General features: G+C 35.4%; 1 protein-coding gene across 1 annotated transcript; it reads right to left on the bottom strand.

Annotated features, from left to right (window-relative positions):
- Positions 1-4971: 4971 nt before the first annotated feature.
- Positions 4972-6935, bottom strand: LOC110093171. Its single transcript, XM_020817976.2, has 4 exons — positions 6608-6935; positions 6319-6513; positions 5975-6190; positions 4972-5886 (listed from the first exon to the last, which is right to left on the bottom strand). Exons 1-4 carry the CDS (start codon positions 6608-6610, stop codon positions 5647-5649), a joined length of 654 nt encoding a protein of 217 aa, XP_020673635.1. The 5' UTR covers positions 6611-6935; the 3' UTR covers positions 4972-5646.
- Positions 6936-12707: the final 5772 nt, after the last annotated feature.

Below are 12707 nucleotides of genomic sequence, written 5' to 3'. Positions count from 1 at the left end.
GTCAAAATAAAATCATCAATTTTACGGCTTTTAAAATTTTCATATATTAATTTCAACCATATATTTTCAAAATTTTACACTTTAAAAATAAGCTATTTAGGCTTCATGACTTTTTTACTGTTTCTTAAAATAAATTTTTAATATAAAAATTAAAATTTGTGTACTATAAAGCTGCTTTAAGAAGCAATAAAAAAGCCATCCCGTCTTCGTTTGTGATGATTTTCTTATTGTCTTATGAAGCAAGTTTTTAATAAAAAAATTAAAACTTTTGTACTAAAAAATTGTTTTAAAAAATAATAAAAAAGATGTTCGAAACTTAGCCTTAATCTCTAATATTACACGTATCTCAAATCTCGACAATACCTTCTTAAGAACCATGGATTCCTCAGTACACAGTACACAAGAGCACTTTAAAAATGAATCACTAGGTTAGGAAATTACACTAAAAATTAATTAGTGACTCCTAGATAATTAAGTTTATTTAAAAAATATTTTATATGAACAATTAATTAAAATTTAAATATATTTATTTCAAAATAAATTTAAAAACTTTGAGATTGATAATGCTACTCATTTAATAAAAATTAAGTTTAATTCAAATATTTCAATCTCAATTTAGGCTTCCACTATTTTCTTATGATTTTTATGCGGTTGACCGTTGACCTTCCTGAGTCCTGGCTTAAGTGGCTTGAGGGATTTACTCTATTTTCTGCTTTGAGCTATATTTTTGGTTTTCTCTAGTAGCATATAATTTGGTTGATTTTGGCTCCCTCCTTTTTCGCTAAGGGATTAAATGTTTTGTCTTTAGATTTGTCTTTTTTCTATGATTTTGGCTCTGCTATCTGAGCTGGCTCCTCCAATTTCAGGAGCTTGGTTTCTTTTCTTACATTTCGTCGCGTAATTTCTAAGTTTTTAATATAAGGTTTCCCTCATTCGCTTTAGGACAGTTTGATGACTGCTCAGAATAATTTCTCTCATTTCAAATAATTTTTTAACATTGTTTGATACAATTTTTTTCACTAATTTTATAAATTTTGTACTGAAAAATTACTATATGAAGTAATAAAAAATTATCCCATAGGAACTCTTATTGCTTCACTTGTTAAATTATAATCATAAAATTTATTTAATTACTAAAATTTTCACTATTTTCAAAAGTTTTTTTTTCTTACTATAAAACTTTTTTCTATATCAGTTTAACACTTTTTTCTATATATGTTTAACAGTTTTAATATATATACATCAGTTTTATAATTAACTTAACAAAGCGCACGTAATAAAAATACAAACGACCGAGTCAACTCCGACGACGAGTGAGGCCGGACTGCGGCTGAGGAAACGAGGGCGAAGCGCGGGCAGTCGCTGTCTACGGTCGTCGCCGGGGACTAGCAGCCGATATTGACCGTAGGAATTGCGCCACCATGGCCCACCACCGCGGAAAAATATGGGAACTCCCGAGTTGCAAAGGAGTCACCCGACAACTGACATCATAGCTTACGAAACTTCATTGAAAACTCACACAATCCAAGTTCCTGGCTATGGCCGTCTGATCTGAATATCTAAATGCATTAATGGCCGTCTGATCTGAATATCTAAATGCATTAATGGCTAATAAGTTTATTTATTTATTTATTTTACAAAAGAATATAAGTATGAAGGTTAAGATTATAATTGTTTTGCTCAAGATGTTTAACTTGGCTGGTGGACGAGCACGGTTGGCATCGACGGGGGCAAGGGGGACGTGCCCCTCCTACAAAAATTGAAAACAAAAAAATGATAGAGAATCTAGAGATAAACTCAAGTTGAAAACTTCAGAAATTAAATCGGAGACCATCTGAACTTCAATTTCAGCAAACTTACAGTTGAACAGAACGTCTCAAAAATACGAACCCAACGGCACAAAATTCGACTCAATCTGAACATAAATGACTCCAAATCAAAGGCCTGAAGAATATTTGGAATGTTTAAACCATAATTTGGATTACCAAAACATAACATGCTTATAATCGAATTGAGCGGCTAGACAAGACAAATCCAACGAGCCCACGATTGCCGAATTCTGATATCACTAAGATATTTAAATACCCAATAAACAGTCCACGATCAAGAGGTTCAACATTGGTAGTCCATTCAAATAACTCCCAATTTTATTTCTTATTCATTTACATTTTTTTTCTTAGTTGATATTAGCTTAATCCTGTATTGATTCGATCTTAAAAAGATTTTATGATTTTTTTTGTGCAATGAGATTTTTAATATCACATATTTAGTTAATATATTTAACTCATTCTAGTGATTTGATGATTGGAAGTCATTTTATGAAGGAAAAAAATAAACTAATTAACTATCAAAGTTTTATCATTTTTAAAGCTGATTATAACAGTCTTTAGCCCGAATGTAAAAAGTTGAAAGAAAATAAAATAAAAATTAATTTAGCACCCCCCCTTAAATACATTTTCGGGCTCCGCCTCTTGTTGTTTGGTACCCCCATCCCGTGTTCGATTCCCTCGAGCGGCAGCGCCCCTTTCAGGGGGACCCAATAAGCATTGGTCGGCCATGAGTTCTAACGGGTGTGGGTAGCTCGTCTAGGCTGTTAGGGTTTACGTATCACCAAATGATCTCGGCTAGCTCGGGGTGACATCGGACGGTTCCTCGTCACAAAAAAAAAACTTAAAAAATAAAATAAACATGATTAGAATTTGTACGTGCTTTGTCACATTTGAGAGTGTAAAAAAATGAGATATTTATTTAGGGTCCATTAAGTTTAATTTTAATTTATTTAAAATGATAAAATATATAAGTTAGAAAAGGGAGACAGATAAATCAAAGATTTTTTATATGAGCTACAAAATATTTGGTGAATTGGTAATCCATTACTATTGTACGTATTAATAAAGATTGTTAGCATATTAATTGTTAAAATTATTTGAGTAGTATCACAATCTTATTGATACCCTTGAGACAAAGAACAACTATTAGAGAGATAAAATAAAATGATAGAATGATAATATTTAATCTCAGAAATCTCGCTAAACTAGTTTGAGTACAAATAATTATGATAATTAAACTCAGAAATCCTCTAAATACATGTATTATGGCTTGTTCATAAAAATCTCATACGTATTTTCAATATGTTTTAAGTATTTATTATTAAAAAAAACAATGTCTTTCTTTTTTATTTTAATTAACTAAATTATTATTTATCTTATAAAACTTAATGTTATGATGTAAAAGTTATTGATATATTTCTCTTATGTGATATATTTTAAACTAAAATTAGAATCAAATTTATGGTTTAATGTGTCATTATGATGATTTATGATTTTAGTTTTTATTGTTTTTGATTTTAAGTAAAAGTTAACTTGGAACATAAATAGTGCACACCGCTATTTCCAGCATCCAACCTTTATTTTTTATTGATCTAAAATTTTGTTTAATGTTATGTAATTCATATAAGTATATTTGGGCATCCATAAGTTCTAATTACTATAATAGGCAATAATTTGCAAGTCAAATGTAACATTTAATTTCTCTTACGAAGAATGATTTTCTTAACATAAAAATGGCAGTCCATCGTCATCGTTTCCAATAGTCCCAAAAGAGACCTTTATACTTACCTTGAATTTATGTGACTAACATAGAACTCCAACTTATGAATCATTAATGATATTTTTGTGCTCTGGTTGAGGAATATACTTTAGCACCAAAATTATGATCTATTATGACCATTTCTCAAATACATTAATTTCAACCTCTTAGGTTTTTATAAGTATTTGTAGAGATTCCACTCAATAAAACTTTTGTTGTAATAATATTTTTGAGAGCTTTAAGAAAATACATTATATTCATACATACTACTAACAATCACCATCTCACCATTAATGGATCAACACCATATGCAATTGGTAGTTGGTCTAACTCTAATTCACCCAAAATCCAAATGGATTGATTAGATAAGTCAAAGAGATATATAATCCATTGAATTCTTGTTGATGGTATCGCATGATCGAATACATCTATTATTTGTAATAATAAAAAATATTTTAATATAATTTTAACATCCCTTAGATATATACATTATTCCTACTCATATAAGTCATTCTATACTTAAGAATTTCATATGATTTTAAAGCTTCGTTAAAGTGTTCAATCATCTTTGTTGGTATTCTCAAATGCTTCAAATGATTTTTCCCCATCCTTCCAATCCAAATAAAATGAAAGAAGATAAATCTTAACAAACAAATTATCCTAGTGATCAAAGATCATCCAAAAAATTCAACAAATCAAATCATTCAAGCCACCATCCCTCCAGTCTTGAAAAAGATTATCCCAGCACGCTCTAGTCAGTTGTTAGCTCAATTTATCTATCGAGTATCGACTCTAATTATTTGATTCGCTCTCCTCCTTTTAAGAGAAGAATAGTCTCTGAATTTTTTATGGAAACCAACATCAATGAACTTTTTATTAACAACTTCGCCTCAAATGAGATTTATTTCAAGGCCATAATTTTTTAAGTGCTCACCATCTTCTAAGAAGAGAAACCAATTATAATAAAGCTCAAAATAATTGAGAATTTTTATCATGTAATATTATTCTTTTATGATTTTGGAAATTAAAAATATATATTTTTTATTTCCATTTTATTATGTGCGCAATAATGCAATAGATATCTCATATTGAAACAATCAATGAATAAGACAAGCATAGCCGCCATATAAGCAAAGAGGTTACGATGATTTCATTTTAATTTAAATAGGCAGTGGCATTGCTCTATTTATCTTTCCTTCATTTATATAAAATTTTAAATATTCGCATAATTTTCCCAAAAAAAAATTCGAACAGTGTAATTCCAACGTGCGGCGTGGGTGTTTATATGGTGGCCAAGTTGTGCGAGTGGTGCACTATCTTAAGCACACGGCACGTGTCATTTGTCCACCCTTCTGAACATATAGTACATGCACCTATTCGATGTTTCTAGAAAGACACGTCGTTTATGCATTACACGTGTCCATTGGTCACAAACAGTGGTCTGAAATACGGTACAATAAGGAAACGCCATGTTTACTGGTAACTATTACAAAGAAAACCAGCCAGTTTTAACAGGCGACGGCCCTAGCCGAGGAAGAGTCACGAAGATGAGTAGATGCGGTGCCACGTGGCCCACACCAATCCCGTTTGAACAAAATACAAATCCACGTTGCCGTTTTTTGGTTCGATCCAACATTAATCGCCACGTGGGTAATGCTGTCTCACGTGCGGAGCAGTGCGCACTCGCACACCGGTCCCCCCGGCCAACCGCCACCGCCACAAACCGTCCTCCGAAATCTGAAAACCACCGCCATTTCACACCGCCATCAATCTATCCACGATTGCAAAGTAAAATTCTTATTATTCCATTCCCAACTATAGAAATCCACTCTTTCCATCTCTGCCAACTTTTCACTTGATATTTACATTTTTACACAAGCTTTAATCTAAGATCAAACTTAGTATTACTAGAAAAAAACGTTTCTTTCTATCTATGACATCTTCTCCTTCCTCGGCGCAAAGTGCCGGCGAGTTGGAAGCCATCTTCTTCTATGCATATAATTATAGGTGAAGACAACACAGTGAAGCGAGATGCAGTTGGGATTTCGTCTTGCTTTTCTAAAATTCAAGGATAAGGCTACTGAAAGGGGCTCGATGCGGAATGCCCTTCCTCCTCTTAGTGCTGCGGAAGCTAACAACGGTCGGCGGCGGTGTTGAAGGGTTGAAGCTCTGCACCACCGTGCTCTTCTCGCTGCCATGGCTCGTACTTGAGTAGGACTCCTCGGAGCCCGATGCCGTAGTTACTCGATTCTTCATCCTCTTCTTCTTCATGTTGGGGTCATTAGAAGTGCCAACTACCTGCAAAACCATGAGCGTTTTAGAGAAAGGAGATTAAGAAGTAATGGCGGTGATTAGAATGAGAAGAAAAAGGGAAAAAAGATGGGACCTTGCAGCCAAGTGAGCAGAAGCGGAAGGAGTCGAGGAGGCTCCTCTCACAAACCTCGCAGGTGTTGGTGACGCCTTTTCCGGGCCTTGGCTGTGGCCGCTCGTTGAGGAAGACAACGCGGGCGCTATTGATGATGTAGGTTTGCACACCGCTGATGTCAAGAACTTTTTGTATCTCCGAAACTCTTATAACATCGTGGTATGATGACCTCCTTATCTGCATTCATGAAGACAGTCAAACGATTTCCTCTCAATTGCAGGCTTGCAACAAAACAGAAAATTAATTGCTCTGCCGTCACCGGAAGAAATCTGAGCAGACGCTGAAAAATGAATAAAAATAGAGACCTGAATTGCCCGGTGGTCGCGGTGGTAGGCGAGGCAGAGGGAACAGAGCGCGCCATTAGTGCAGTCGAGGCAATACATATTACACTCGCTCTTGTGCGAATCAGCGTGATGCTTGCATTGAACAAAGAAGCGAGTCGAGAGGAGGGGCCTCAGCCATGGAGGCCACCGGTTCTCATCTTCTCCTCCTGGTCCACCCTGTTATAACCATCAAATACCAGTGATCAGACAATCATCTTCATTTGAGCCAAAGAAATAACATAATAACCGAAGCGCTAAGCTTACTACTCACCATGGCTTTCCTGTACTGTTTCAGCTCCTTGAACGGGGAATACTGATCAATAGCCAGCTTTTCGACCCGAGGGCTTTCTCAGTTTTATGAGAAGTGCGGGAAAAGAGAGAGCTTTCTCTGTTTCAGAAGAGGAGAAATTAGGAGAAAGAGAGCTCAAAAGAGAACGAGTAGGAGAAGGAGAGGTTTTGTAGAAGAAGAAAAGGGGTTTGATGAGTTCGGTTGTTCTTATCCGCTCGAAGTCTCCGCTCCGAGCCTTTGCCTCAGCGACCGACCCTCGCAAGATGCTTTGTTTGCAAGGAAACCCTTTTTTTTTTTTCTATGGCTACCCACTTCCATTATTTATCACTTTGCCCCCCTTGAATTTAGAATAATTGAAGTGTTGCGAAGCAAGTTTGCAACTTCTTTCTTCATTCATTGGGTCATCTATGGCCACACAGTGTCAGCCAACTGCATCATTGTCATTGACGATTGTAGATAATTTCCATGTCTTAATCATCTCTACCCAGTTGCTATGCTTTACAACATCATCGAATACTTTTTAACTCTCTAGTGGACATGAGAAATACGGAAGCTTTTCACTACATCTTCTCCCTTTCGTTTTTTTCCTATTTTCTTTTTTGTTTGAGCTCGTCATATCTGTCATAAAGAGGTGACCGTTACCTGTAATTTTTTGTATAATACATTATTTAAGGTGATGAGATTTTGTATCCATTGCTCGAAGTTAATACAGTGTAGATAATAAGCCAAAAATGAGTGAAAGCCTCCCAATGGAATTTTTCTTTGGTAGAAGCCTTTAAAGTTGAAAGCAATTCTGTGAGCGGAGAATATATAGATGATAATATGAAAAGGGGCTCCATCTCCCACAAGCTACAAAATGGGATCATTTTTCAAGTGATTGAATGAAGTCAGAAGAATAGAGGATAGAATAGAAAGGATGGTTTTCGTGTGGACTTGATATGAATGAATCAGGATGTAACTACGAATAGTTAGGGCTCTCCACGACAATTCTTCTCCTCCTTTAATTTGGGTGGAACTATTTTGCTGGATTCAATATTGTTGCTGAAAAAAATGAAGATCTTACTATAATTATTGATTAATGCAAAATGTTATTTTTTTTTCGAAACAAAATTTTATTCCAAATATGAAAGGACAGTGCAAGCAAGATCCGAAAATCAAAATACATCAAAGAAGGGACATGAAAGCAAAAGCAACAAAACAAAGGACAGAGAATCAAGGATGCATGAAAATGAGTCAATAACAAACTCAGGGTGTCAGCCCCGCGGAACAACCCCGCAACCAGGCACGGGCCATCCATTGGTGGCAAACACAGACGAAACCACATAATCAACCTAGGCAACCTGATGTAAAACCGGGGGGTGAGGTTAATTAGAGAGGCATTTTATGCCTACTTAAAATAATAAATTAAGTTTGGAAATAAGTAATTAATCATCTCTTAATTTAAAATTGAAATAGGAATCAAATTATGAAGTTTCCAAAAATAGATTTCATAATTTTGGTAACTCCCTTCATGCTCAAATTGGATTTGATTAGAGACATTAAGGGCTTGATTATGATGATATTAATGAGCTAATTAATTAAATGGGGAAGGGGGAGGGGGATGGCCAAAGAGGGGAGAGAGGAGGAGTCTAGGTTCAATGTATGTGAATCCATGGCTTTAATTATTGATTGGAAATCAGATTTAAAATCTGATTCTAGATTTTATTTAAAGGAAAGAAATTTCCTAAACAAATTCATCAATTAAGAAAGTATTTAAATTCAAATCATTTTAATAATGATTTGAATTTGAATAGGAAACTTTCCTAATCAATAAGAAAATATTTTAGGAAAGCCATTAAGAGGAGTTTGAAATTTGAAATTTAAAATTCATGGGATTTTGGAGGGGTGTCGAATTCACTTTCCTAATTAGGATTTATTAATTAGGATGTGATTTAATGTCAAATCCAAATCAAATTAATTTTAAATTTGATTTTAAAAACTTTCCTAAAATAGGATTCTATTTTAAGAAAGGTTTCAATTTTGAATTAATTGATTTAAAATTAAATGACTTTCCCAAAGAAGTTAAGCAAGAAAGGAAATCATTCAAGTGAAGATTGGAGAATTGGAAGCAAGGGAGGGGGCTGGCAACCGACGACTTGGCTAGCGGTGGTGGAGATGGGCCAGCGGTTAAGTGGACTTTAAGGGGCTGATTTGGAGGTGGTGGTATGTTAAGGTTGGTGGTTATGGGAGGATTAGGTGGCCGGCGGTAAGGAATTTGGTGACGCCATAGGCCGACAGCTTGGGGTGGAGAGAGGAGAGGAGGAGAAAAGGATTAGGAAAAGAAAGATACAACAGTGAGCCCGGACACATCCTGCAGCTGATGGGTAGTACGTTGCCCTTCTCCAAGGGAATTCACACCATGAGCCCGGACCCATTCTGCGGCTAGTGGAAACTTTGATTCCCTCCCATAGGAATCTCACCCAAGTTCTCTCCGAAGAACACAAGTGCAAATAAAATTTTATTAATAATCCATCATTACATTACACAAGCAAGGGTTTTTATATATAAGCATAATAAACTAAAATAAGACACATATGTCCTTAGGGCTTACATAGGACGACCCTTTTAAGTAAGGGTAAAAAGGGAAAATTCATAATAAAAAATAAAAATTACAAATAACAAATAACAAATTAAGATAATGTGGAATATTCTTGGCCGTCGATCATCGTCTCCTCCTTTAAAAATCTTCATGATCGGATGTCTGCATCATTCTCCCGGGGTGGAAAAGAACTCGACTCCATCGAGTCTGCACCCCGGGTAACCATGCTCTGATAGATGTAGAACGAAGGAGCCGGAGGGGGGGGGCGGGGGGGGGGCAATTAAATAGGATTTTATGCCTACTTAAAATAATAAATTATGTTGGAATTAAGTAATTAATCTCTCTTAATTTAAAAATTTAAATAGGAATTAAATTAGGAAGTTTCCAAAAATAGATTCATAATTTTGGTAACTCCCTTCATGCTCAAATTGGATTTGATTAGAGACATTAAGGGATTGATGAGGGTGATATTAATGAGCTAATAATTAAATGGGGAAGGGGAGGGGGCGGCCAAAGAGGGAGAGAGAGTGAGTCTAGGTTCAATAGTATGTGAACCCATGCTTTAATTATTGATTGGAATCAGATTTAAAATCTGATTTCATATTTATTTAAAGGAAAGAATTTTTAATAACATCAATTAGAATTTTATTTAAATCATATTTTTTAGGAATTCTATCAATAAGAAAATATTAGGAAGCGATTAGAGGAGTTTGAAATTTGAAATTTAAAATTCATGGGATTTTTAGGGGTGGCGAATTCACTTTCCTAATTAGGATTTACTAATTAGGAAGATTTAATGTCCAAATCCAAATCAAATTAATTTTAATTTGATTTTTAAAAATTTCCTAAAATATGATTCTATTTTAGGAAGGTTTCAATTTTCAATTAATTGATTTAAAATTAAATGGACTTTCCCAAAGAAGTTAAGAAGAAAGGAAATCATTCAAGTGAAGATTGGAGAATTGAGTCAAGGGGGGGAGATGGAAACCAACGGCTTGCTAGGGGTGGGGAGATGGGCCAGCAGTTGGTGACTTTAAGGGGCTGATTTGGAGATGTGTCGTATGTTGAGTTGGTGGGTATGGAGGATTAGGGCCGGCGGTAAGGAATTTGGTGACGCCTCAGGCCCGGCGGTTGGGTGAGACACTACAGGAAAACTGCCTATTACCGACGGAATTTCCCTCGGATTTCTGACGGATACAGATAAAATTTTCGACTAATTTTCATGTTCGCAGATTTTTTTCCAACGATTTTCGACAAAATTTTCGCGGATATAAATTTTTATGAAAAAAATTATATATCCTAATTAATATTTATAGCTTATTCTAATTAATTATAAATTTAATAATTTATTTTAATTAATTAATAATTTGATAAATTATTATAATTAATTTTAATATAATAAATAATTATAATTAAGAATTAATAATAAAATAATAATTTATTACTAACTTTAATATTTATTTTTTAAAGTGTTTTTAAAATATAAAAGTTACTATATTAATAATTAATTTTAATATAAAACTAAATAACTTATTTTACTTAATTTTAATAGATAACTTATTTTAGTTATTTATTAATTTTAATATTTTATTTAATAGTTAACTGAAATATTTTAATATATTATTTTTAATAATTAAAATAAGTTTTAATTTTATTTCTTCAATTATATATATAAATTTTAAATAGTTTCGCTTATAACAGATTTTGCTCCTCTTCTAACTGGTTGAGCACTTAAAATCCAAACAGGGAGGTCTGTGGTTCGAATCACGGGAGCTCCAGTGCACGGTACTGGCGCGGGTTCGCCCTCACGGGCGCAGAGCGGCTTGTTCGCGCGCAGCTGCGGGTTCGGGCTTGGGTTCGTGCCAGCGGCGGAGCAGCGAGATTCGCGCGCAGCGGCGGAGCGGTGGGGTTCGCGCGCAACGACGGAGTGTCTGCCAAACCCATGGTGGCAGATTCGAGCGCGGGAGCGCAGCGACGGGTTCACATTAGGGTATGCGGGTAGAAATTTATTTTTTAAAATGTTTGATTTATTCATACAAAGTTTTTTACACCGAAAAATATATGGCAGAATAATTCCGTCGGAAAAAAACTTATGGCAAATTTCTTACGATGGAAAAATTTTCCGACGCTCGATTACCGAAAAACAAAATTTCATCAGAAATCCCTCGGAAACTTTCAAAATACGCTGAAAAATATTAAAAATTTCGCCGGAAATAAGAAATTTTCCTATAGTGAGAGAGGGGAGGACGAGAAAAGGATTTAGGAAAAGAAAGATACAACTGTGAGCCCGGACACATCCTAAAGCTGACGGGTAGTACGTTGCCCTTCTCTAAGGGACTTCACACCACGAGCTCGAACCCATCCTGCGGCTGGTGGAAACTCCGATTCTCTCTCATAGGAATCTCACCCATGTTCTCTCCAAAGAACACAAGTGCAAACAAAATTTCATTAATAATCCATCATTATATTACATAAGCAAGGGCCTCTATATATAAGCCTAAGAAACTATAATAAGACACATATGCCTCTAAGGCTTACATAGGACGACCCTTTTAAGTAAGGGTAAAAGGGAAAACTCAGAACAAAAAAATAAAAATTATAAATAACAATTTAAGATAAGGTGGAATGTTCTCGGTCGTCGATCATCATCTCCTTCTTTAAAAATCTTCATGATCGGATGTTCGCATCACAACCACCAAGAAGAAGGCTTTCCACCAAGGTTGCCAACAAGGTGATAAGCATGGAGCCGCCTCATCATTGTCCATAGCATCAGTAAAACCCACGGCAACAAAAGAGATAGGGCAACCCAATTGCTATTTATTCTTATATAGATTTACTTTTACGTTTTTTTCCTCCACCAATGAGACTAAACTCATCATTCACATTGTCACCCAAGTCATCCCCTTCAACCTCACAAGAAGTGGAGACATCCTCATCCATATCCAGCAAATCAATTTGAACCAAAACAAAGTTATTCGACGACAAGGACATATGGGCTTTCAAATCTCATTTGACATAATAGAAATAGAAATATACACAAACTACGTATTTCTCTGAGAAAGATTCACAATAGGAGAAACGACTGGCACAATAAAAGAAACCAAAACCTTACCAGATGGGCCACTATCCCCAAAACCCATCGCAACAGACCCATCACCTAAATTAGCCACGAAATCTGCACAAGAATGTCTGATAGAAAGGTCATTACCACAATTATTAACATCTCACACACCTAAGTCTATGTCATCCACAACCTAACAAGTATGTTCGACAGCCAAGATAGGATCAGAGCTACCACAGCAAGTGACAGTTCCATCCTAGCAACATGAGGACTATCCGTGAAATTAGCAACAACTAAGGGAGCCCGAGGGGAAGTTAATGGCTCAACAGAAAAATTCACTCTAGGCAAGTTCAATGGAGAGGCCAAGGTAATAATGTGTTCTGGAACAACATCCAGACGAGAAGTAAAAAGAGCGGGAGACGGGACAACAAGGGGAACAGAAG

Source organism: Dendrobium catenatum, unplaced genomic scaffold (assembly GCF_001605985.2).
Source record: "Dendrobium catenatum unplaced genomic scaffold, ASM160598v2 fragScaff_scaffold_963, whole genome shotgun sequence".
In the NCBI taxonomy this organism is placed as follows: Eukaryota; Viridiplantae; Streptophyta; class Magnoliopsida; order Asparagales; family Orchidaceae; genus Dendrobium; species Dendrobium catenatum.
Note: the sequence above shows the minus strand (reverse complement) of the source record. Positions and strands in the feature narration are given on the sequence as shown.